The 27356-nt window shown below is 41.0% G+C and overlaps 1 protein-coding gene across 10 annotated transcripts in view; it reads left to right on the top strand.

Moving 5' to 3' along the window:
* TRIM44 (tripartite motif containing 44) overlaps positions 1–27356 on the top strand; it is a 184125-nt gene that overhangs the window by 45080 nt on the left and 111689 nt on the right. For all 10 annotated transcript variants that reach the window (XR_011969234.1, XR_011969232.1, XR_011969233.1 and 7 more), the window contains one exon: positions 18998–19237. Coding sequence is in view for 7 of the 10 variants with exons in the window: in XM_072619143.1 (XP_072475244.1) it covers positions 18998–19237 (240 nt within the window). In the remaining 3 variants the exon portion in view is untranslated. The remainder of the gene's footprint in view (positions 1–18997; positions 19238–27356) is intronic.

The raw sequence follows: 27356 nt of genomic DNA, 5'->3' as shown, positions 1-27356 counted from the left end.
TTGAATTCAGCTTGAAGGGAAATTATCCAGAGAATAAGTACCAAAGGGAGGGAGTCTGATCTAGGTCCTCTGGTTGCCAGATCCAGTACTCTTTTCCATTCTACCACATGAGCTCTGTATTAGACCCCAGGAAAGATATAAAAGGTATCAATGACAGAGACATGTGTGTGGAAACAGTTAAGAACAGTATGAGATAATATGATCTAGTGCTAAAGGGGAGGGTTTGGACAGTTAGTGCCAGAAGGAGGGATTGCTTAGGCCTGGAGTAGTCTGGCTTCCAGGGGAAGGGGAAACTAGATCACAGCAAATTCAGGGGGAGATGTGGAGGAAGGACTGTCAGAAAAATGATATGAAATTTAAGAGATGCCGTGAGCACTCTAAGTAGGTAGGCAGAAGCAATTTGGTGTAATGCAGGACCTCTTAACCAGAGTCCAGAGATCCCCCAAGGGGTATGTGAAGAGATTTCAGGGGGCCCATGAACTTGGATGGGAAAAAAGAAATTACATCTTTATTTCAATAGAATTGGTTTCCTCGGTCACTGTCTGTATTTTATCTTGTGCATTTAAAAATTATTCGGAGAAAGGAGTCCATAGGCTCCACCAGGCAGCACAAGGGGGTCCATGACCCCCAAGACATTGAGATCCCATGCTGAAGAGGAAAGAGACACTTTGCCAGACTCTGGGAGACTTCAGCTAAAATCCAGGGTTTGCTGTGTTCATGTTTCATGCTCCTCTGACCTTCTGTTTCATGTTCTGGAAAATGGATGGTTTTCAAGGTCCATTTTCCAGCCCTAAATGCTTTGGTTGTCTCTGGAAGGCCAAGGCTTGGTATGACTGCTTCTATCCATACTAATACTCACCAGGATTCTTCCCTTTTATATTCAGATAATATTGACACAATTGCTAAATTGGGTTCCCCGAAGCCTCTCCTGTGGCTTTGTACATCTGGTGTTTGATATATTTGGTATGGTCTCTAGATTAAGGGCTTGGGAGAATTGGGGTCCTAGGATTTTGAGCTGCAAGGAACTTCAAAGAACATCTATCCTCCTCCTTTCAGTGAGGCCGGTAGAGGTTGAGCGATTCATCCATTATCACAGAGCAGCCAGGTCAGGACTAGAATACATGCTGCCTGATTTTCCAACTCTTTTCTCTACACTGCCTATCAATGCCATGTTTCTAGCTCTCCTCCTAATTCAGGGCCTCAATTTCTGCATATCCTCAGGTTCAGCCAGGTGGAGTGATGGAGGGCTAGACCTGAGTTCAAGTTCAACCTCAGACACTTAACAGCTGTGTGACCCTGGGCAAGTCATCTATCCTCTTTCTGCCCCACTTTTCTTATCTGTAAAATGGAGATTATAATAGCACTGACCTGCCAGGGTGGTAGTGAGGACAAAATGAGATAAAATGCTGACTAATACTGTGATGATGGTGGGGGTGGGGGTAGTGATAATGGTGATAGTGGTGATGGTGATGATGAGCTGAAATGAAATGAAAATCTCTAGAAAAAAATGCAACTCTGAATGGGGTAAGGAAGTCTCAGGAACAAAATTGATTTTGACTTTCTTCATGGCTCCATCTCTACCTTTGGCAGAACTATAAAGGGAATGTTTTAGTGTGGGCTGCTCATTGTAGGATCATAGAGGTCAGAGTCAGAAGGGCCCTCAGAAATTGTTGATGAACCACCTGGTTTTACAGGTCCAGGAAAATGAAATGAATCTGCCCTAGATCATTCAGGTGGTAAATAGGTCATAGAGCTGGCATTTGAACCTGGGCTCTCTAACTGTATCCAGTAGGTAGAATACCAATACTCTGTCCTAATGCTGATCTCCCTGGCACAGTCATAGCTGACAATAGACTCTCATATTTTAGTGACACATTTGAGTTATTCATTGAAACAGCCCCACTGCTTCAGGATTGTCCTGGACACTAGTGGATCATAGCTCCAGGTCTAGATGGGCCATCTAGGCCAATCTTTATCCTTTTGCAAGTGAGGAAACTGGGACCTAGAGAGGTTAAGTGGCTTGCCCAAAATCATACAAGTAGAAAACATCAAAGGTGTGATTTGAACCTGGGTCTTCCAACTCCCAAGCCAGTGTTCTTTCCATTGCATTATGGGAGTTCAGTGATTTAACCAGGGTATCTGCTTTTGGTCCCTAGGAGGGAGCATCATGAATGGGATCCTGGAGCAGCTCATTGAAACTCCTAGTTCTAAAGACTAGCCTTCAAAAGGCAAGGACAGAGAGGATCAAATGACCTGTTCACTGATGGAAGCACCGTTATCTTTAATGAGATAACTTGGAGATGTGCTTTCCCCAGACTTTTGAGTTATCACAGAAAAGGGAATTCAGATTGGACAGGGGAACTCTGGTGTGGTTGGAGACCAAATGTCCACTTGCAAAATTTCACAAGTTCACAGAATTCCCAAGGAGGAAGCACCTCAGGGGCATCTCATCATTGGATTACAGTTCTAGAGCTAGGAGGGACTTCAGAGGTGAGCTAGTCCAATCCCTTCATTTTACAGATGAGGAAATTGAGACCTAAGGAGACATAGTGAATTACCCAGGGTCACATGAGTCTTAAATAGGAGACATGGGATTCAAACCCAGTTCTTCTGATGCCCTATCCATCTCTCTGCCATTTCTTATTCTCTCTACATCATAGCCAGCTAATGATCATCCAGCCTGTTTTGGAATACCTCCAAAGGTTACAGTAGGGCTAAAGCAATCAGGGGTCCCCACTAAATCTGGCACCAATGTGATGAGACCCCGCAAACTAGGGGCTTCCAGACAGCCTAAAAAGAGGTGAATTAGCCTGTCCTAGAAATGGAGCAGGTCCAAGCTTCCATACTGGTTAACTCCTTTCTTAGCCTGGTCAAGATAGGGACACCCAGTACAAAAAAAAAGAAAAAAAATGTACTTATATGGATGTTTGCTTTCATGGGAAGCTTGGGGTCATCAGTAAAAGAGCTTTTCGTTTTATGGTTTTTAAAAAGCTTTGCCCGTATTATCTCATTTGATCCTCAGAACAGCCCATCATTTTATAGAGGCCCTGAGAGATTAAATAAATGATCTGCCCATATCCACACAGGTAGTATCAAAAGTGTGATACCAAATGAGGTCTTCTCGACTTCAAGTGTCAGACAGCTAGGAAATGGATTTCTTGATTTTCAAAGGAATGTTTCATCTCCATTTTTTCTCATTTTCCCTGGTGAATTCCCAGAGGAGATTCTTTCCTTCATCTTCTCCACCCTCTGCTCCTGACTCTCTGGATTTCTTTTCTTCTTTCTCAGACAGCTAGAAAGTGGATTTCTTGATTTTCAAAGGAATGTTTCATCTCCATTTTCTCTCATTTTCCCTTGTGAATTCCCAGAGGACAGTCTTTCCTTTATCCTTTCCATCTTCTGCTCCCGACTCCCTGGATTTCTTTCTCCACCTTTCCCCAGCAGCCTGGCCATCTTGTAAGATCACCTTCATCCTTCAGCACCTTCCTACGAATGGTCAGTTCCTCCTGGGACCTCTGTTTTAAGGAAGCCCAGGCCAATATTATTCACTTCTTCATTCCATTACTCTCTCTCTGGACTTCTTTCATCACCATGCTCTCTTCATGAGTAGCATCTCTCTCTGTCTCTCTGTCTCTCTCTCTCTGTCTCTCTGTCTCTGTCTCTGTCTCTCTGTCTCTCTCTCTGTATCTGTCTCTCTCTCTCTCTCTCTCCCTTTTCTCTCTCTCTTTCTCTCTCTCTGCCAGTTTCTTTTTAATGTGTTGACATCCCCCATTAGAATATGAGTTTCTTGAGGGCACGAAGTGACTTTCTGGGTTGTTTTTTTGCTTTCCAGCATTTAACATGGTGCCGTAGTGAGTATGTAACAAATGTTCATTGATTTGACTTGAAAAGTCTCTCTATATGGGCAGAATCCAGGACACTGTGAACGAATTAAAAAGCATGTGTTAAGTGCATAGTATGTGCCAAGCACAGTGATAAGCAGTAGAAATATAAATAAATAAAGTTACACCATTCTTGCTCTCAAGGATCTAATCGGGAAAGACAACACATGTAGGCACATAATAAAAACAACATATGTAGACATTTAATAAAGTAAAAGACTGGTCTCCACAGCCCAGGCTAAGTAATTGGTGGTCTCAGTCATCTGTTTTCGCTGAGATAGAAATGCTTTGGTGCTCTGATTCAAATACAAGCTGGTGTAAGGAGAGCTGGTGAAAAGTGAGGAAACTTGGCTGGGGCCCATAGAGGAAGGTGAAGAAGCCTCACTTTGAATCCAAAACAGCTGATGGGTCCTCCTTGTCCCCATTCCACAGCTAAAGCTAACACCCCTATTCATTTGGGTGCCCAAGAATCTTTCCAACACCTCTCAGAAAGTAGGTGATAGGGTCAAAGTTAATGTCCACACCTGCTGAGCTTCCAGACAGCTGTTTCCTGAGATGTTTTTTACCAGGTGAGTATAAAACCAGATTGTACAATCCCTTAAGGAACCAGGAAACTCCTGCTTCAGCCATCAAGAAAATTTCTCTCCTTTCTAGGAGACTTGTCCCATCTATGTAGGAGGATTTTTGAAAGGATTCTAGAGACTGAGCTATTGCAACCCCTAGAGAAAATTCTGGGCTGGGGGGGGTCTATTTGTGGAAGTGAGGACATCTCAAAGCATCTTGAAAGAAAAATTCCCTTTATGGCTCTTCTTTCTCTGAACAGTGGCGTGCTCATCTGAGCCAAGAATGAGACGCTTGGCCAGGGCTCTCCTTTGTAACTGGATTCTTTCAGTTCCCCCTCCCAGCCCATCCTTTGGCTCTGAGCTCATCTTGGGGGCATGTTGCTCCAAAGTGATGTCTGACTAACGGAATCAGCCTTTCTAAAGTGAAGAGTCCAGTTGCACTCCTGATGTGCGGCTTTCAATGGTTTTGCTTTCCTCCCGCCCCATATCCTCTAATTCACCCCAAAAGCCCATGGTGGATGTGATTCCTCCTCAGACCCCAGCATTTCCAGGTCTTTGTACTCTTGTTAGCTATTGTAGCCTCTGCCTAATGCGGAACAGGAATGAAACTGGAGTTAATGGCACCTAGCCCAGGGAAAGGAGTCATAGTGTGAGTGAGGTATGCAGTTCTAGAGTACATATTCTTAATTCAGGGTTTAATGTGCTTAATTATGTATGTCTAAAGTGCCCTTTGGAGAGCCCCTTGAGTTTGACTAGGCTTGGAACTGTTAAATACAAGAAGGAAGGAAAACAAGGGAGTGAGACTTAACTCTTTGAGTGCAAATCCATCCCTCCAAGGCTGGTGGTGGTGGTAAAGAAATAATGGTGGCTGGTATATTGGCCAAGGAGATTTTGAGATTGAGATCTATTGGATTTGAGGACTCTGGAGTAGATAGGAAAGAAGGGGACCTAGCGCTAGAGGTCAAGTTTCCTGTCTTCCTGGTGTCCCAGTTCTTCCATTACCTCTTAACTGGCTGACTGACCTTGACTAAGCCCCTTCATGTTTCTGAGTCTCATGGATTAGGCTAATGGATAAGACATTAGATTTCAAGTCAAGAAGATTTGAGTTCAAATTCTGCCTCAGACACTTACTATCTTTATGACCATGGGGAAATCATTTAGTTTCTCTGTGCCAGAGTTTTCTCTTCTGTAAAATGAAGAGGTTAGACTCAATGAACACTAACTACTGTATCCCCCAAGGCACAAATATGGTGGTGCTGGTTCTGCTAGTGAATGACTACTTGTTTAACCTTGGAGAACCACTCACCTTCCTTTCCTTATCTGTAAAGGATCGGAAGGTCCCTTAATCTCTGAAGCTTACAGCTCTGATGTGGTATGATTTGGTAATGTCTCTATCTTGTCTTCCCCACATTGTTCATTCCCTCTTTTATTTCACACCCATTTAATTCAACAAATATTAATCACGTGCTTTCTGTGTACCAGGCACTGCTTTAGGTGCTGGGGACATAAGAACAAGAACAAAACAGCCCCTGACTTCAAAGAGCCTACATTTGATGCAGAGGGTTATAATATGGACACTGATGAGTTACCTTTTTTACCTTCTGGGCTTCAGTTTTCTACATTTGGGAAATGAGGGGGACTAGACTAGATTGTCTCTAAGATTTATTTCAAGTCTAAACCTATAATCCAAAGTAAGTGGATTTTGAGGGGGGGCCTGGAGGAAGTCACATAGGCCTAGCACAGTGGCCCTCAAAAATCTTGGAGATTCTCGAGTAGAACAAATGCCAAGAGAGCCCCAAATGACCCCCAAAAGTCATAGTAGCAGCCTTCAGAATAGTGGACCGAAGTAAGGAGGGCCCCACTTGCCTTTAAAAGAGCAGTGATAAGACTTGGATCAATTCAGTTTTGGTGGCATTATGGTAGTGATTGACTACCTACTTAATTGTGGACTAATCACCTCACTTTGCTCATCTGTAAAATGAGATGATTGGGCTAGCTGGTTTCTGAGGGCCAACTATGATGGAAACCAGGAAGGAGCTATGTAGTCGTTGTGACCCTTAGTATCCCTTCCAGAGAGCCAACTTGACTTCACCTCATCCTCCCATCCCCCTTGGAACCTCCCAAGCTCTCTACTCCTAACTCAATCTCAGAAACACATTTATGGGACTGCTTCAGTTCATTCTGACTCCTCCCTCTCAGAGCGTGAGACTATTTTTACTAATTCATACTAACAAGGAAAGGATGGAAATTGGAAATAGCCAAAAGTAGATCTGGTATAAGGGAGACAGCTTCCCTTTGTTCTAATTCTGAATGGCCACTTACCAGATAGGTTGTAAAGAAGAATCTTTCTCATTTATGTCCATTAGAATGTAAGTTCTTTGAAGACAGGAACTGATTTTGCCTTCTAATTTTTTAATAGTTCCCTGGCACATAGTACTTAATAAATGTTTGTTCACCAACTAGGTTGAACTAAATGGCTACCTAAGGCCCTTCTAACTCATAGATGCTGTGAATTGGGGATACTTAACCTGGGCAAGAGAAAACTTAGTAGTCATGTAATAACTATTGTTGAGTATTTAAAGGGTTGTCACATGGGAAAGAAACTAGACCTAAGAGGGCAGAACCAGCAGCAATGATGTTTCAGAGAGGCATAGCTTGGCTTCTCCAATATGAGAGATACCCTAAAGTGAAATGTGCTGCTTTAGGGAGTAGTAAACATAATTAGAGGTCTTTATACAGAGAATGGATGACCTCTTATTGGGTATATTATAGAAGGGCTTGTTCAGGAATGGATTGAAGTGGTTGGAGCTTTGAGATCTCTTTCTCCTCAATAAAAACACAAGGCCAGGAGGAAAGTACGTGAGTATAATGGCACCAGTTCCTCTCCACTCAATTCTCTTTCCCCCTTGTCTTGACATCTTTAAAAGTTTCCTGTTGAATTACTCATCTATGAGCTTAGGGGGTACAAAATAGAGGATTTTTTAAAAGCATACAAAACATCTTCACAAGTTCTGATCTGACTGGTCTACACCTTTCCAAACTGTGATGTTGGCTTAACTAAATTTGCACCTGTGTGTGTGTGTGTGTGTGTGTGTGTGTGTGTATGTATTCTAGTTAAATAGGCTATCCTTTATTTTTTTATTTTCATCTCCAATTTCAGTCACTTGGAATAGTGAAATTAAAAAAAAATGTTTCACTGATGTTCTTACCTCTTTCTTCCACCACTCTTATTTGTCCACATATGCCTTGTTCTGCCCCTGAAGTCCACCACTTCTGTGGAAAGGGCCATGCTTGCTTCACCATGAGTCCTTTGAAGTTAAAATTAGTCTCTATATTGATCAGAGTTCTGGAGTCTTTCAGCTGTTTTCCTTTACATTATTGTATATCATTTCTATATTATCATATTATGTTGTCATATTACATTGTGTTTTTGTTGTGCAGTTGTTTCAGTCATGTCCAACTTTTATAATTATACATATCATGTTATACATCACATCATATAATATATTATATTATCACATCAAATATATTATTATATAATATGTTATATGCATTATATTAAATATCATATACATATTATAGCAAGAACACCACCATATAAATTGATTTCCCAGTTCTGCATATTCCACTCATTGTCAGTTCACGTGAGCTAGAAGGCTTTTTGAGACATTCTGAAAAGTTCTTCCGTAAGCTAAAATTTTCTCTGTTGAGACATTTCCCTGCTAAGAAAGGATGTTTAATTTATTTCAAGGGTATATAGCCTCTGATAAATCATCACTATAAAACATAACAGCCCTGAAATTGTCACACTAAAAATAAAAAGGCCTTTTAAAAATAAACACAAATCACAGTTCTCCATCTGATATGGAATTTGCAGGGACATTAATAACACTTAACACTTTCTTGCCCCTCATTTCTTCACCGTGGAGGTCACCTGCCCTGGGCAAATGGATTTCTGAGGGTCAGACCCGGGGTGATCACACATGGTGCCAGCTGGAAACATGCATTAAGAGGTCTTATTTCATGGCAAGATATTTTTTTACCTTGTTGTTACACAAATGCCATGATGTGATGGGCCTTCTTTTTAAAAATATTTATTTATTTATTTTTAGTTTTCAACATTCATTTCCACAAAATTTTGAGTTTCAAATTTTCTCCCAATCTCTCCCCTCCTTCACTCCAAAACATCATGCATTCTGATTGCCCCTTTCCCCAATCTACCCTCTTGTCTATCACATCCCTCCCTTCCCTTATTCTCATCTTCTCTCTTTTCTTGTAGAGCAAGATAGATTTCTATACCCCATTACCTATATTTCTTGTTTCCCAGTTACATGCAAAAACAATTCTTAATATTCGTTCCCAAAACCATGAGTTCTAACTTCTCTCCCTTCCTCCCTTCCCACCCATCTCTACTGAGAAGGCAAACAATTCAATATAGACTATATATGTGTAGTTTTGCTAAAGACTTCCATAATAGTCATGTTGTGAAAGACTAACTATATTTCCCTCCATCCTATCCTGCCCCCCAATTTATTCTGTTCTCTCTTTTGACCTTATCCTTCCCCAAAAGTGTTTACTTCTAATTACCCCCCTCCTCTCATTTGCCCTCCCTTCTATCATCCCCCCCACTCTACTTATCCCCCTCTCCTCTACTTTCTTGTAGTGTAAGATAGATTTTCATACCAAATTGAGTGTGCCTGTTATTTCCTCCTTAAGCCAATGAGATGAGAATAAGTTTCACTTTTTCCCTCTGATCTCCCCCTTTTCCCCTCCATTGAAAAAATTTTTTCTTCCCTTTTTTTATGAAAGATAATTTGTCACATTCCATTTCTCCTTTTCTCCTCTAAAAATATTCCTCTCTCACCCCTTAATTTTATTTTTTTAGGTATCATCCCTTCCTATTCAACTCAGTCTGTCCTCTGTGTGTGTGTGTGTGTGTGTGTGTGTGTGTGTGTGTGTATGTATGTATGTATCCTGAGGAATCCTGAGAAAAGTTTCAAGTTACAAATATTATCTTTCCATGTAGGAATGTAAACAGTTCAACTTTAGTAAGTCCCTTATGATTTCTCTTTCCAGGTTACCTTTTCATGCTTCTCTTCCTTCTTGTGTTTGAAAGTCAATTTTTCTATTCAGCTCTGGTCTTTTCATCAAGAATGCTTGAAAGTCCTCTATTTCATTGAATAGCCATCTTTTTCCCTTGAGGTATTATACTCAGTTTTGCTGGTAGGTGATTCTGGATTTTAATCCTAGTTCCTTTGACTTCTGGAATATCCTATTCTACACCCTTCGATCCCTTAATGTAGAAGCTGCCAGATCCTGTATTATCCTGATTGTATTTCCACAGTATTTGAATTGTTTCTTTCTAGCTGCTTGCAATATTTTCTCCTTGACCTGAGAACTCTGGAATTTGGCTATAATATTCTTAGGGGTTGTTTTTTTTGGACCTTTTTCAGGAGGTTATCAGTGAATTCTTTCAATATACATTTTACCTTCTAGTTCCAGAATATCAGGGCAGTTTTTCTTGATAATTTCATGAAAGATGATATCTAGGCTCTTTTTTTGATCATGGCTTTCAGGTAGTCTCATAATTGTTAAATTGTCTCTCCTGGATCTGTTTTTCAGGTCAGTTGTTTTTCCAATGAGATATTTCACATTGTCTTCTATTTTTTCATTCTTTTGGTTTTGTTTTGCAATTTCTTGGTTTCTCATAAAGTCATTAGCTTCCATCTGCTCCATTCTAATTTTTAAAGAACTATTTTCTTCAGTGAGCTTTTGAACCTCCTTTTCCATTTGGCTAATTCTTCTTTTTAAAGCATTCTCCTCATTGACTTTTGTAAGCCTCTTTTGCAATTTGACGTAGTCTATTTTAAAAGGTGTTTATTTCTTCAGCATTTTTTGGGTCTCCTTTAGCAAGCTGTTGACTTCCTTTTCATGATTTTCTTGCATTGCTCTCATTTTCCTTCCCGATTTTTCCTCCACCTCTCTTACTTGATTTTCAAAATCCTTTTTGAGCTAATCCATGTCCTGAGACCATTGCATATTTATTATGGAAGTTTTGGGTGCAGAAGTCTTGACTTGTTGGTCTTCCTCTGATGGTATGCATTATTCCTTCTCATCCAAAAGGATGGAAGAAAATACCTGCTCACCAAGAAAGTAGGCTCCTATTGTCCTATTCCTTTTCCCTTTTGGGTGCATTTTCCCAGCCAGTTACTTGACTTTTGAGTCTTTTGTAAAGGGGAGGGTATACTGTAGGGACCTGTAAGTTCTCAGTTCCTCCAAAGTAGCACAATCAAGAGTAAGGAATTTACTCCTTTCCTGGCCTATGCTCTACTCTATGAGCAGGATTCCCTCTCCAGGGCTGCCACCAGCTCCACCACATCAACACTCTTTCTCACACCTTGCAGTCCACTCCAGTCTTGTCCTTATTGCATGGCCTAGGCAGGGCTGTGCTCCACATGCAATAGATCTTTCCTGTTGGCCTTCCAGGCTGTCTTGGAATGGAAATCTCTTTCACTCTGTCATTTTGTGGCTTCTGCTGCTCTAGAATTTGTTTAGAGTCATTTTTTATAGTTCTGTAAATTGGCTATAATATTCCTGAGAGATTTCATTTGTGATATTAAAGTAGTTTTCCCTGGTAATTTGTTGAACTGTAATGTCTAGGGTCTTTCTTTGATCATGACTTCCATGGAGTCCAATAATTCTTTTTTTTAAATTAGTTTATTTGTTTTCAGTTTTCAACAATCACTTTCATAAATCTTAAATTTCTCCCTCTCCCCTTCCTCCCCTAGATGGCATGCAAATTTATGAATTCTACACATACATTCTTATTACACATGTTTTCACATTAGTCATGTTGCAATCAGAGCACAGAATGAAGCAGAGTTCAATAATTCTTAAATTATCTCTCTTCAATCTATTTTCCAGGTCAGTTGTTTTCTCAATGAGATATTTCACATTTTCTTCTGTTTTTTTGCATTCTTTTGACTTTGTTTTATTTTTTATTGATGTCTCATGAAGTCATTAGCTTTTAGTTGCCTAATTTTAGCTTGTAAGGGATTGTTTTCTTCAGTGAACTGGTATACCTCTTTTATCATTTGGTCAATTCTGCTTTTCAAGGGGTTATTTTTATCAATGCAGTCTTATACCTCTTTTTACACTTGGCAAATTTTATGGTATTTTTTTATTTTTATTTTTATGGTATTATTTCTTAAGTATTTTTTGTGCCTCTTAGTTTCATAATTTTCCTCCTTTGCTTTGATTTCTTTACCTAATTTTCATCTATCACTCTTATTTGATTTTGAAAATTCTTTGTAAGTCTTCCAAGAATTTGGGGGGGTGGTGTATCCAATCCACATTTTTCTTTGAGGTTTTGCTTGTAGCCATTTTGAATTCTGTGTCTCATGAATATGTATCTTGATCTTTCCTATTGGCATAGTAGTTCTTTTTGTTGTTGTTTGCTCATTTTTCCACTCCATATCTGATTTTAGACTTTCTGTTAAATTTGGGTCCTATTTCTGGCTTGCTGGGGAAGGGGCATTCTCTCAAGCTTCAGGCCAAACTGCTGTTTTCAGAGTTAGTTCTAGTGGTTTAAAAGTTTTCAGGGCTTTGAAGGTGTTGTGATCTGGGGGGGAGGTGTGGTCACTGCTCTCTTGGTCTACACTCTGTTACATACTCAGAATGGGTCCCTGATCCCTTAGAATTGCAACTGATACTGCTGCTAAGGGTCCTTGCTCTCTTGAGACCAGAACTGATACTGTTCCTCAGGCCCCTTTTTCCGTTGGGGTTGCAAGTGAAGCTATTCAGAACCCTTTTGACTAAAAGTGACACTGCCCCCCAGGGTTCTCCCTTTTGACAGAAAGTGCTCCTCTCCACCCTTCAGTTTTGACTCAGAAGTGAGACTAGATAATGAATTTGCCAAATAGCATCTGGTCCTGTATCTGGTGCTAGCACAGAGGTCCTCTGTAATCTCTATCTTGTCCCCTTGCCATCTCTGACTGGAGAGCTCCCAAAGCTGCTGCTGTTTCTGTTATCTCCACCTAGTCCCACCACTGGTGGTCCATCCATATTGGCTCCAGGCCAGCCTCCCTGTCATAGATCTCTCTTTCCAACCTCCAATGTCATCTTGGGCTGGAAGGATGTTTCACTCTGACCTGTTGTTGGCTCTGCCCCTCCAGGAATTGATTTGAGGCATTATTTTAAAGTTGTTTGAAGGGGAATGTTGGGATAGCTCAGTCAAGAGCTTCTACTCCACCATCTTCAGTTGTTTTGTTTTTCAAAATAAGTTTTGCTGACATCTTTTACCTCCCCCATATTTCCTCTTTTACCTCTTCCCCTCTCCTTTCCCAGAGAACTATTTGAATATAACAAAGGATAATTTTAGAGAGAAAAAGAGGAAAAGAAAACATCAGTACGCCCAACCAAAATATCAGACAAAGCTCTCACTCAGGGATTCCTCACCTCTGCAAGGCAGAGGGAGGAGGTGTCTTCTCATCTCTTTTCCTTGAAGTCAAGCTTTGTAATTTTGCAGCATTCACATTCAGTACCTGTATAGTGGTTTTTCTTTGTATTTATATCACCATAGTCACTATGTATGGTTTCTTGGTTCCTCTCACTTATATCTGCATTAGTTTATGCAAGTCTTTTCAATATCCATTATATTTGCTATTTCTTATAGCACAGTAATATCTGATCCCATTCGTAACAGTTCGCTTTGTTGTTCCCCAGTCAATGGACATCTACTTTGTTTCCACAAAAAGTACCACTATAAATATTTCAGTGTATATGAGGACTTTCCTTTATGCCAGTGACCTCCTTCAGGGTACATGTCTTGCAGTAGAATCTCTGGGTCAGAGGGTATGGACAGATTAACCACCATATTTACATACTTCAAAAATGAATTTCCAAAATGAATGTACTACTCCACAATGTCAATATTGCTTTAGTGTGATTATCTTTCTCTGGTCCTTCCAGCGTTGACTATCCACATCTTTTGTCATTTTTGCCAATTTGAAGAAGGAGAGAGAGAGAGGTGAAGAGAGGAGGGAGGGAGGGAGGTGGGGAGGAAGAGAGAAAAAGAGAAAGATTTTAGACATCACCTAGACCAACCTGTTCATTTCATGATGGGGAAACTGAGTCTCAAGGAAGCCCATGCTTACAGGTCACACAAGTAGCAAGGGACTGAGCTGGGATTTGAACCCAGATCTTTGGACTCCAGGGCCAGAACTCTTTCATATTGTACTCAACAGAACAATTAAACAAAAAGTGCAAAGATTATTTGCTTCATTTCACATGCAGAGAAACTGAGGTCCAGAGAGTAATTGACTTGCCCATAGTCATCTTGGTGGTATCAGAGTTGCTACGATTTGAAGCCAGGTTTCTGATTCCAGATCTGATGCTTATTCCAAGACACCAGGTTTGGGTTCTGTCCATATGTCATCATTCCTCTTCCCTCCATGCCCTAAGTGGTCTGGAATAAGGATAGAGACAGGCACAATTTAAACTTTTCAAAGCTCTCATTTCTCTGATTTCTCACTTCACTGTCCTTTAGTACCTTTCTTGCAATCACATTCTGTGCATTCAACATCTTCGCTAGACCCTCTCTGCCCCTTCCTAGCACTCTGAAAAATTCATCTCACAGCCTGCCCTCTCCCCAGTTCCTGCCTGAACTGTGTAGCCTGGGGCCAAGTGGACTTAATGAAAGCACACTCCACTTTACTGATCCCCAGATCTCTTCTAGGCCAGTCTCTACGTATTACCTAGCCTCCTTTCCCACTTCTGATAGTGAGAATGACTTGCCCAGGAATGAAGGCTCCTGGGGAAAGCTGCTACTGCTGCAGACTCTCTTCCCCTAAAGAAATCTTACCTCAGGAGACATGGAGAAGGGCTGGTAAACAAACAGGAGGAAATAATTCAGAAGTGGCAGGATATACAATCATGAGAATGAATTTAGTTTTAAATTTGGTCCTGGGATAGATGAATGGTAGGCAACCGGGAATGATAACTAACATTTATATAGAGCTTACTATGTCCCAAGTACTGTGCTAAGTGCTTTCCAATTATTATCTCATTTGCTCCTCATGACAACTCTGAGAAGTAGATGCTTTCATTACCCTCATTTCACAGATGAGGAAACTGAGGCAGAGGTTAAGTGACTTCTCTAGGATCACACAGCTAATAAGTATCTAAGGCTGGATTTGAATTCAGGTCTTCCTAATCCTATAGCCAGTGCCTTGATTTCCTCAAGTGCAGAATGAAAATAATGAAAGCAATATCTGCTACTCAAGGTTATCAAGAGGACAAAATGAGATAATATTTGAAAAGTCCTTTGTATGTTGACATAGACTGCTCCCTTCTCTGGAATGCATTCCCTGGATAGTTCCATCTCCTAGAGTTTTTAGCCTTCTTTCAAGGATCAGCTTTGGTGTTCACCTGCTATGTGAACATACCCTCTGTTGGCTTTCTGATTTTTTTCTGATCACCTTGCATCTACTCACAAGAACATATTTGTGTCACTATTACAGATTGTAAACTCCTTGAAGGGAGTTGAGAGACAGTCAGGTCCCAGTATGTCTGATTTGATAAAGCAGAGAAAGTATGAAGGAGGGTTACAATGCAGAGGTTTGGAGAGGTAGGTAGAGTCCACAGATTTCTGTCCCCTCCAAGAATGAGGAAGAACTCAGAATAGGATGCTCTGGATGGGGCTCTTGCCAGCTTGATGACCCAAATAGATATTGTCCAGTTTTGGGGGAGGGATTGCAATGCCTGAGACCTCTAGAAACATGGAGCAGGCACAGCTCTCCCCCAGGGACACATAGAAGGGAATAACTGGTTGGTTTTCTGTTTGTTTGTGTTTGTGTGTGTCCCTAGAGCCTAGTACAGTGCCTGGAACATGGTAGAGGCTTCATCAATATTGATTGATGCGTTAGATTAGATTGAATCCTGAGTGCTACAGAGATATGACTTACTGTTACTATTAGTTGTTCAGGTGATGATATGGCTATTAGTCTTAAAATAACCCTCCATTAATGAAATAACCTCATAGATTTATAGATGAGCCACAACCTTAAAGGGACACCACAGACCCTTAGAGAAGGGAGATAATGGGACATCTTTTTTTAATTGCTAACTTCTATCAGGTCACCTAACTCTTATACCTATTAAGATCTTCGATTTAAAACCAGAAGGAACCTTGGAAATCATCTAGTCTAACCCCCTTATTTTGCAAATGAGGAAACTGAAGTACAGTGAAGTCACAGGATCATACATCAAGAGTTGAAAGGGACCTAATAGGCCATCTAGTCTAATTTTACAGATGAGAAAACTAAGGCTTAGAGATGAAGTGATTTACTCTAGTTCATATAAAGTTGCAGATCTAGGAATCAAATCCAGTCCCTCTGACTCCACTTTCAGCATTCTATCCACCACTACTTTCTAAATTTCCAAAACATAGCCCAGTTGTCTTATTGGGTTTATTTTGCTAGGTTACTTTTTTTTTTTTTAATCTCTGCAGCACATGCTTTGTAACTAAATGGAGTCCCTCATTGTGGCCTTTCTGTTTCTTCAACTACCCATTTTCAGCCTTTGAGGCTGGAAGAAAAAAGTACATTAAAATGCAAACAAGGTTAAAATGCAAATGAGTGGCCAACCTGCAGAAACCCATAGAATTAGGTGACCTAATCATAAGCCTCTATATCTATTTAAAAGAATTTGTCTTTTTGGTCTTGTTAAAATTGAATGAAAAAGCACCTGGAGGAACTGGATTATGTTTTGGTGGTTCGTCCTATTTAGGAAGTGTAAATTTATGCAGTAACTTTTCGGTTCTTGCTCAGAGGAAGCTGAGCATTCTTCTGGCTTAATAAAATTTCCAGCAAAGTAGATTTAAAATAGCTGGAGAGGTCTTGTCCCTTCCAAGGTGGTCAGTGGAAGCCTGGTGTGGGGGCTTCTAAAGGGATATGGCACCTATTTCTTGTATGTAAAGCCAGTGGATGTCTGACTGACCACCTGTGGTTTGAAGATTTCTGTTCTCTGTTGGTCACAGTCCATGGTCCTGAATCTTGAGGGTCAGGAGTAGCAAGAAGCAAGTGATAGGCAAACTTCACCTGGAGAAGCATTGGATGTGGAGACAGAACGACATGGGTTCAAGTCTCTGTTGAGACTTAATGCCTTAAGATAACTATGGGCGAGTTGGTTAAGCTCTCTAAACCTCATGTTTCTCTTCTATAAAATGGGAATAGCTTAATGATTCCTGCAGTACCTACTTCATGGGGTTGTGAAATTCAAAAGAGATAATATGTACATAGAAAATGCTTTGTAAATCTTAAGGAGCTTTTTTCCTCTACCACTGTCTGTTTCTGTTTATCCTTCCCTCCCTCTTTTTCTCCCCTGTCTTCTCTCTTTTTCTCTGTCTGCCTGCCTCTCCTCTCTCTCTCCCTCTCTGCCTCCCTCTTCCTCCACCTCCCTCTTCCTCCACCTCCCCTTTTCTGTTTTTCTCCCTCTTTCCCCTTTCCTCTCCCCATCTCTCTCTTCCTTTTCTCTTTCCCCTCTCCTTTTGTTTCCCTCCTCCTCTCTCTCCCTGTCTTTGTCTCCCTCTTTCTTTTGCCCTTTTCCCTTTCTCTTTTCCCCCTCTCTCTAGATGTATATACACACATATGTATATATGTACATGTAAATACACTCATATGTATGTACAATACAAAGGAAACGCAAATTTGGAGTATCCACCCCAAATGTGCACATAGACTATTTGTGCCTGATCTGTGGTAGAGCATTCCAAGCTCATATTTTTCTGATCAACCGCAGTTGGACACATTGAAACTTGACTTTATCATAGTGATGCCATTTTGGTCCTCTTTGAGAATAAAGGACAACACCCAGCCATGTATAATAGTTGTGTGGGTTGTTTGGTTTGTTTTTTTTTTTGTTGTTGTTAGGGGTGGGAGGGAAGGACAGAATCCAGGGTCTACTTTCATCAGTTTAGGGAATTCTCAGTGTGGAAGCTTCCTGCACTAATGCACATAAGCACCTTCTCCATAATTTGTATATTTAAGGAGTTGTCCAGGACACTAAGCTCTCATACAAAAATGGACCTGAGGTGTAATCTAGTCCAGTTCATGCAGCAGAAAGAACATGTATTTGGTGAAGTGATGTGGTCACAAAGCTCGTTAAGTGTCAGAGGCAAGATCTGAACCGGGTCTTCCAAAAGCCAAGTCAAGCCCTCCCTCTGCTGGTCCATGCTACCTTTCTATATTGTATCTAAAGCCTCTTTCAGCATTCAGTCCTTTTTTTGGTGACTGATCTTGGACCAGATCCAGTTCCAAGATGGAGCCATATTGGGAATCCTGTGCTATGGCCCCTCAGCTAGACTGGACTCTGTGTTCTTCACACATGTTTCTCATTCTCCCATGATCTCTTCACCTTCTCACAGGCTGCTTCCCATGCCTGGAATATACTCCCTTCTCACCTACACCTATTATAATCCCTTGTTTGAGCTTCCCTTTTTATTTAAGATCTTTTTGGTGCCCCAGCTGCCAGACTCTGTCCCCCCAAAGTATCTTGTATTTATGTTCATATTTTGCATTATATGCATACATATGCATGTGTTGTCTTCTCTGATACTATGTAAGCTCTTAAAGGACAGGGGTCATTGCCTTTTGATCTGTGTGCCTCCAGAGCCTAGCCCAATGTCTAGGAAACTCCCTCCCCATGTCCACCTCATGGCTCCTGCTTTCAAGACCCATCTTCTAGGAGAAGCCTTTCCTGATCTCCCACCATACTGATTGTTTGTTGTTGTTGAATCATGTCAGTCATGTCCAACTCTTCGTGACCCCATTCTGGGTTTACTTGGCAGGAATACTGGAGTGATTTGCCACTTCCTTCTCCAACTCATTTTACAGATGAGGAAACTGAGACAGGTCGGGTTAAATGACTTTCTCAGAGTCATACAGCCAGTAAGTGTCTGAGGCCAGATTTGGATTCAGGAAAATGAGACTCTCTGATGTTCTACCCACTGTGGCACCTAGCTGCCCTTTGTGCTAGTGCCTTCTCCCTAACCATTACCTTCATTTTATCCCATAGGTGGCTTTGTTTGTGTGTAGTTGCTTTTGTGATTTCTCCCCCATCATACTGATCTCCTGGAGAACAGAGGCAATCTTTTGCCTTTCTCTGTATCCCAGTACTGTTGGCCAGTGCCTAGCATATAGTAGGAAGTTAATAAATGTTTAATGTTTGATCAAGGGACTAGTCTTTGGTTGATTGCAGGCTTTGTGACAGTGACCTTACAGGATAATTCTTTGGTCTCCTGGTGTTCTCTGTTAGCAGAATATTGCTATGACTCTGAGATGTCTGAAAAAGACTGGTAAGAGCTCATGGGAAATGCTGATGGACTGTTATCACTGATTTTTTTAAACCTGTCTGCCCAGCATTATTTGGGTGAGCAAGTAGGGGGATTCCCTGTTATTTTAGTGTCATAAAGGAGGCAGGGTTAGTGTTCTGTCTAGTACCCTTCGGTCTGTGTTCACACACTTCCTTGTGTCCTCTTACCCATACAATGTGCAGGTCAGCCGGAGTGAGATGAAGGTCTGTATCCAGCAGGAATTTGACAAAGTTCGGCGGCAGGTTTGTGAGGAGGAGCGGAAGGCCCTTCACCTGGTGGACCTCCAGGAAGCCGTGGCCACAGCCCATGTGACAGAGGTCCTAGCAGAAATCCATGTCCACATGGAAAAGTTGATGGTGGAGATGGCAGAGATCAGACACCAGCTCGATTCCTTCAATGAGTTGGCTTCGATGAAACCAGAGGTAATGGGAAAGGGAGTGTCCAGGTGACTAGTTGAGTGAGGACTGAAGAAGAAAATTGTACCATCTCTTGGCTTATGATACCTACTTAGGGACCCTGAGAGGATAATTCTTCCATCAGGATTGAAACACATCTCCATAGCAGAAAGCTGAGAGGCCTCTTAAGCATAATCTGCCCACATACGCATGTAGAAATAATATGATCCCAGATTCACAAATCATAGAAATTCAGGGGAGGAAGGGACCTTGGAGGTCATCTAATAGGCTCGTACCTGGGTAAGAAACTCGCCTGCTGTATCCCCAGTAAGGGGTCATCCAGCCTTTGATTGAAGGCTTTTGTGGATGAAGCACTACCTCCTGGGTATATATTTGGATGTTTTTCCAACCACAGAACTCAATTCCTTAGTAAGTTTCAGCCTCCCCCTTCTTGTGATGGATGAACCTCAACAACTGTGGAAGAGACTGCATCTTGTGAAATTTCATGACAGCATGGTGAAAGTTTGTGCCACCTTAGGCCAGGAGGGCATCTTGGGCTCTTCTGGTGGTACCTACAAAGGCACTGTGGAGATGTTAGTGATGAGGATGGATCAGCACTTAACTGAGCTGTCTACAGGGCATCTTGCTGCAGAGTAATGCAGGAGTGGGAAGTCAGAGGGAGAGAATGAAACTGATATCCAGGAAGCAGATATATTCTAAATGATCCTGACAGAAAAGATGACTTGATTGCTTGATGAGTGATCCACCTGGAACTAGTCGTTTTTAATGACGTGAAGTGGTATGAGTACAATGGGAAGGGTCCTGGTTTTCCCACTGCTGTGACAAAATTGCTGTGTCATCTTGGGCACTAACTCTATTTCTCTGGGCTTCCACTTCTTCATCTGTAAAATGGGGAAGATAATAATAGTTCTTGTTGTGAATGGTTGTTGTGAGGATCAAATGAGATTGTGTTTATAAGGAGCTTAGCACAATGAGTAGCACATAATAGATTCTATAAATGCTAGTGATGATGAGGATGATGAAGATGTTACTGGGAGAGTGCTTGGCCTAAAACCTCATTGATATAAAGGGTCACTCAGTTACTCTGAAGTCTTTGTGATTCCCAGGTGAGTGCTCTGTGACAGAAACTTCCAAATGCACCCGAGAGCAGAGCCAGAATCAGCTTAAAATGTAATTGGGAAATATTTAGCAAAATAAACAAAAATGCAATACAACATAGATAATGTTAACATGTGGTTTTCTAGGTCACTGTGCCTTGATCAGGACTCCTTAGGGGTGGTTTAGGGGCATCCTTTCCTTTGGAGTTTGATCCCCTCCTTGCTCTAGGCTTTTGCCTCACAGTGGACTGATGGTGACGGTGTTTTAAAAATGAAGCTTCATGTTCTAGCTTGGGAATGGGGAACCCCCGCTTCTAGTTCTAGCTCTCTCTCTCTCTCTCTCAGTGTCTTCTTCAAACTACCAAGTCACTACCACCCATCCCCTCCTCCCCTTCTCTATACCTCTGTATCCACATCTGAAAAATGAGGGATTGGATGAAGTGATCTAACTTTCTCATAGATTTAGAACCAGAAAGGGTCTTTAAGAATATCATTTAGTTTGACATTATCCTTTTATAGAAGAAGAAACTGAGGGCCAGAACAGCCCAAGGATTTGCCCAAGGTTGTCCCTTCTGTCCTCTGAGATTCTGTGATTCCCATGGACATTCATCTGCCTCTCAGCTTTCCCTTTAGTTACCCTCTTAAAGAACCCAATGGCTCCCTAATATTAGCGCTCCAGTTAGGAACTCCCCGCAGCTTGTTAACCCAGTCTGAATTGCTCTTAGCCAGGGAGGGGCGAGAAGGCCTCAGGAGCCTGCTATGCATAAAATAAGCTATTAGGAACTGGTAAGTGGCATTCAGCTGGCGAGAGCCGCCACAATAAACTGTTACCGTCTAATGGCCTCCTGTTCCAGCTAATCTGGTGACTCATTGGTCAGAGCAAATCTCCTCCATCTCGTGTACTCAACAAAGACTCTGAAATGGGCTGATTAATTTCGTTCTTCCAGGGAATCTTTCTCCTTATTTTCCTATAGCACGATAGAGGATTTGAAAAATATTGCCAGCATGGGGAATCCTATTGAAAGGGTATGTGTGAGTGTGCATGTGCGTGTACATATGTGTATGCATGTGAATGTGTGTATGTTCAAGTATATGTGTGCATATGTATGTGTATTGTGTGAATGCATATATGTGTGCAAGTGTATTTGTGTGTATGTGTATGCGTGTGAATGTGTATAAATGTGTACATATATGTGTGTCTGTATGTGTATGTATGTGAATGCGTGTGTAAGTATATGTGTGTATGTGTATGTATAAGTATTTTTGTGTGAATGTGTGTGTGAATGTGTGTATGTGTAAGTGTGTAGTATTGAATGTGTGTATGTGTGTGAATGTATGTATATATGTGTTTGGCACTAAAGAAAAAATATGGATATATGCTTAAGGATATGTTATGCATAACTCTTAATAAGTATTCAAGAATTGCAATATATTAGTGTAATTATAATATGTGCAAGGATTCATAACCTTGGGTCTATGAACTTGTTATTTTAAATATCTTGATAACTACATTCAAATATAATTTATAGTTTCCTTTGTAATCTTATGTGTTATTTTATTCATTTAAAAACCTTCTGAAAAGGGGTCCTTAGGCTTCCCCAGACTGCCAAAGGGGTCCAGAATGCACAGACAAATTAAGAACCCCTATAGTATATGCCAGGGAAGCAAGGTGGTGCAGTGGATAGAGCATCAAACCTGAGTTCAAATTTGGACTCCCAACACATTTGCAGTGTGACCCTGGGCAAGTCACTTAACCCCATTTGCCTCAGTTTCCTCAATTGTAAAATGAGCTAAAGAAGGAAATGGTGAACCACCCCAGTGTCTCTGCCAAGAAAACCCTAAATGGGGTCACAAAGAGTCAGAAACAACTGAAAACAACCGAACAATAACATTATATGCTACTATTATATAGTAGAAGAAGGTAGGGTTGTATAGTGACTAGAGAGCTGCCCCTGTTATCCATTTCTAAGGCCTGGGTTCAGATTCCAACTCTGACATACATTCTGCCTGTGTGAGCCTGGATAAAATAGTTAACTTGCCAGTGCCCCAAACCATTCTCTGTGGCTATAAATTGTGTGTATGTGTGTGTGTGTGTGTGTGTGTGTGTTTATTCTCTTTCATATTCTCCCTCTAGAGAGGTATTGTGCAAACAGTGGATAAAGAACCTGCCTGCTTTCAGTCCAGCCGTTGACACTTTTGGCTGATGCTGAGAAAGTCATTTACCATCTCCACGGCCCAAGCAATTCCCCATGACTGTAAATGGTAGAGGAGGTGCTGAGTTCTGACAAGTCATCACCTTCTGTTTCTGGAAGCCATGCCTTCTAATGCAGCCCAAAATTGCATTAATGTTTTGGCTGCTAAGCTACTGAGTTACGTTGGGCTAGTAGTCCACTAAAGCCCAAAGATCTTTTTCAGACAACAACAAAAACCAAAACTGCTGTCTATCCATTCATCTACCTTATATTGGAAGAATTATTTTTTCAACCCAAGTACAAGACTTTACATTTGTCCCTACTGAATGTGAAGTCATTAGACTCAACCCAGTGCTAGCTTGTCCAGATCCTTTTGGATCCTGACTATCATCCAGTGTGACAAGTCTACCAACCACACCCTTAGTCGCTGATGATAATGTTAGCTCCGGGTCAAGCACAGATCCCGTACACACTACGTTGAACACCTCCTGCCACGATGATGTTGATATTAATCACTACTGTGGGTCTGGCTACATTCTGGATTTATCAGGTTCTATCATCATGCAATCCGTATCTCTGCATCTTCTCCACAAGAATAGTCCTAACGATACAAAGACAAAAGAGAAACAGATCTTGCCCTCACAGAAAACAATAGCAAAATATACTCATGTCGGGGCAAGAGCGTAAACCTGTATTATGTAGTTACTACTTACCAGCGTTGTGCTGAAAGCTTTACAGGTATTATCTCATTTAATCTTCACAACAATTCTGGGAAATAAGCGCCGTGCCATTATTATCTCCATCTTACAGTTAAAGAAACACAGACATAGGGGAAATGAGTTGCCCAAGGTCACACAGCTAATAAGTGTCTGAGGCCAGATTTGAATTCAGGTCTTCCAGACTCCAGGCCCAGCACTTTATGTCCTATGCTACCTTGTGATAGTTGCTTAGTCTAGATCTGTGATTTCAGTTGTTTAGGGAATGACCAGGTGAAGAAAATCTACTAACACAGGTCAATACTTTCTCTGAAACTTATAATCTTAGAAAGTCATCTAGAGAGGCAAGAGGTTTAAGTGACTTAGCACAGTTCTTGGCACATGGTAAAGGGCTTAATAATTACTTCCTCCATCTTTCCCTTCCTTCCCAGGGACTCGGAGCCAGTATGTGTCAGAGGTGGGGCTGGGAATTAGGGCTTCCTGGCTTCAAGCCAGTCATCTCTCAACTATGGCATCCTGCTTCTCACACACTCACAAACACATGGCATAGATAGATGGATGGATGGATGGATGGATGGATGGATGGATGGATGGATGGATAGACAGATGGACAGACAGACAGACACAGACAGACAGACAGACAGTTAGATAGATAGATAGATAGATAGATAGATAGATAGATAGATAGATAGATAGATAGATAGATAAACAGACAGATAGAGCAAAGGAAAATTCTTTGTTTGGGCTTTTTCCCCAATTAAGGAGACAAAACTCAGGATGAGAATTAAAAGAGTTTATTAAAAGTATGTCAAGGTAGTAACACATCAATGGGCTGATCAGTGGAAATCAGCAATAACTTCAAGATGGAGCCAGCTGTGCTGATAACTTTCATAATGAGATAAAGGCCATTCAGATAGGTGCATGTCAGCAAAGGGGGATGGTCATTGTCTCACAGATCTTCCCCATAGTAGCAAGTATGTGACAATTTCCAGGTATGAAAAGATAAGGGTGTGACTTTCTATATGGTGAGTATCAGGTAATACACAGCTACAGACTAGGTGACTCCTCCTCCCAACACTAATTAACAAGCAGGTCTGAGAAAAATGGGTTACTGAGTCAGCCCAACTTCCAATAACACATAGATATAAATATAGATATTTTGAAATATATATGTACATATGTAAACATATATTCCCCCCTTTGAGAAATATAGGTACTTGTCTCAAGGGGATGTCTGCTTTTAAGTCTAAAAGATTATGCTAAATTCTCTTCTAAAAACAGTGCAATGGTTTAAAGAAAATAGCAGGCTTCAGAGAGGAGGGCTTCCTTTCATCCATTTATTTCTATAAGCAGGAGCATGTTATGCATAGTTGTTTCTCCATGGGGCAAGGGAAAGTGTGGGAGCTCTAAAACTGGGGAAGGGCTTATCCCATCCCTGGAGCACTTACTGTGTTCAGTCCAGGATTGCCACAATTTAAGAAAGACATTAATAAGCTGGAGAGTGTCCCAAAAGAGTGACCTCTGATGGTGAAGGATTTTTAGTTCAAATGAAGTGTTGCAAAACAACTCAGAATGTTTAATCTGAAGGAGAGAAAGCACGCATGTGTGTGTGTGTGTGTGTGCATGTGTGCATATGTGCATGTGTGTGTGCGTGCATGCATGCCTGTGTGTGTGATGACTGGAGCCAGTTCCTTTCCTCCTCATCCTCCCAGAATGATGGAGGAGCACAGGCCTTGCCATTTGCCCAGCTGCTGCCTCCTAAAACCCTCTAAGCTTTACCATCTGCCCTGGATTCTCCTGATACAACCATCTGACTTACTTAGCAGACCCGAGGGCCTCTGAGTCTTGTCGTCTGCTCTGACATGGCTACATCCTTCGGACAAGTAGGCAATAGTCTTGCAGCTTGATTTGTTTCCACGTGTTGTCTCGTGAGCTTCCTGAGAGCAGGGACTATCTATCGTTTTTCTGACACATGGTAAACGCATTTTCCATTCATTCATTTGTTCATGTGTTCATTCATTCATGGAAAATCATCATTGATCCCTTTTTCCTGTGGCTTCCTAACTCTCTACCTCTCTGGTCCCCTCTTCCCATTGGTTATTTACTTACAGAACCCCCATTTAGAGGAAGGGGTCCTGGACTCAGGAAGACCTTAGTTCAAATCCAGCCTCAGACACTTTTTAACCATGTGACCCTGGGCAAGTCATTTAACTTCTGTCTGCTTCGATTTCCTCAACTGTAAAGTAGGGATGATGATAATAATAGCGTCTATCAGGGCAAACATCGTTCCCTCCTCTCCTTCTGACTCTATACTAGGGGTACCTTCTCCTCTTCCCCCATGGGTTACCTTCCCCAATTAGAATAGAGACCCTTTGAAGACAGGGATTCTCTTTCTTTTTTGCTTGTATGTGTATCCCCAGAGTTTAGCATAGTGCCTGGAGCATAGTAAGTCTTAAAAAATGCTTATTGACTTGAGTCAAAGAGGGATTAGCCCTGTTTTGCTTGGCCTGACATAACAGAATCAGGGGCAGGACGACTTAGACAGGGTGATAAGAACAGCTTCCTAATATTAAGGGTACAACATTCCCTGGAGGAATGAAGCTAAGTCCGTCAGTCAGTAAGCATTTATTAAGCACTTACTACAGCCAAGCATTATGCTGTGGATGCAAAGACAGTTCATTCCCTCCAAAGACTCACAACCTAATGGGGAGAGAACATACAAATAGCTATTTGTATATAATAACTTAAGTATTTTATGTTATATAAGTAAGATATAATATAGAAACATAATATAATACAATATATTTGTTACACTCAGATTATAGAAGTACAATGCAATCGATTTTATGTTGTGTAAGTACAGTATATTTATATTACATAATTATATTATATTAATATAAGTATAATAGAGTATATATGTATAATATATTTATGTTATGTTATATAAGTATAATTACTCTACATTACATAATATACAATATTAAATATATTTTTATATGATAAACAGTGAAAATGAGATATATACAGCATAAAGAGGGAATAATCAAGAGAGAAAAAGCATTAGAATTAGGAGGGTTTGGACAAGGTGGGTGGTGAGAGAAGGAACATTCATTCAAGTGCAGGAGGACTGCTGGACGTCTGCTGCTTCGCTTCCATTGCAAGAGTCCCAGATCTCTCCTGGGGAACCTCTGGCTCAGCTGCCCCTGAGGTTTTTGGACCCTGGGTATTTTCAAAGGGACGTTTTGTACTTTCTTGTGAAGGTACTTGGGGAGGATTTTAGCCTCTGTGCCACAGGACTGGCAAAGACAGGGGGCGTTTTCATCTTGATTGGCTCAGTGAAAAAGTAACACCCAGCTGAGGTTAGGCTAAGTAGCAAGCTATTTCTACAAGGCTGTTAATTGGCCTCATCCTGCGACTACATGGCTGGTGTGGGACTTCTTGAAGGAAGCAGCCAGGCTATTTGTAGCTTATTAAGCTGTTCTGGTTACACCTGTCAGATTCCTGCGTCTGACAAAGAGAGGTCTCAGAGAGAGAGACAGAGAGAGAGAGAGAGAGAGAGAGAGAGAGAGAGAGAGAGAGAGAGAGAGAGAGATCATCTCTGCATGATTGAGAGTGTGGAGAATCATTCAGGAATCAATGACATTCAAGGATATGACAGGAAATTAAACAGGAAGAAAGGAGATAAACTTCACTCAAGGGAACTTGTTTTGATGTATGATTCTGGTAGGTGCATGCTGGAAAATGTTTAACAACCAGCTTTCAAAAAAGCATACCCACAGCATTTTTTTTAATTTTAAATTTAACTTTTATTTTATTTTTCTTAGTTATATGTAAATAAATATTTTTAGACTTATTTTAAAAAATTTTCAGTTCCAGATTCTTTCCCTCTTTCCCCACCCTCCCCTACTGTGAGAAGGCAAGCAAATTGATATAGATTATACATATGTAGTCGTGTAAAACACTTCCATATTAGCCATCCACAACACACTTTAAAATTTAATCTGTATTAACATTTTTTTTTTGGTCTAGACAATCAATGAAAATAAATAAATAAAGCTCTGATTTGTAGCATTTTGCCAATTTCCAAGGTGAAATTACTCACACTGAAAATTTAACTGGC

Source organism: Notamacropus eugenii, chromosome 6 (genome assembly GCF_028372415.1).
Source record: "Notamacropus eugenii isolate mMacEug1 chromosome 6, mMacEug1.pri_v2, whole genome shotgun sequence".
Classification (NCBI taxonomy): Eukaryota; Metazoa; Chordata; class Mammalia; order Diprotodontia; family Macropodidae; genus Notamacropus; species Notamacropus eugenii.
Note: the sequence above shows the minus strand (reverse complement) of the source record. Positions and strands in the feature narration are given on the sequence as shown.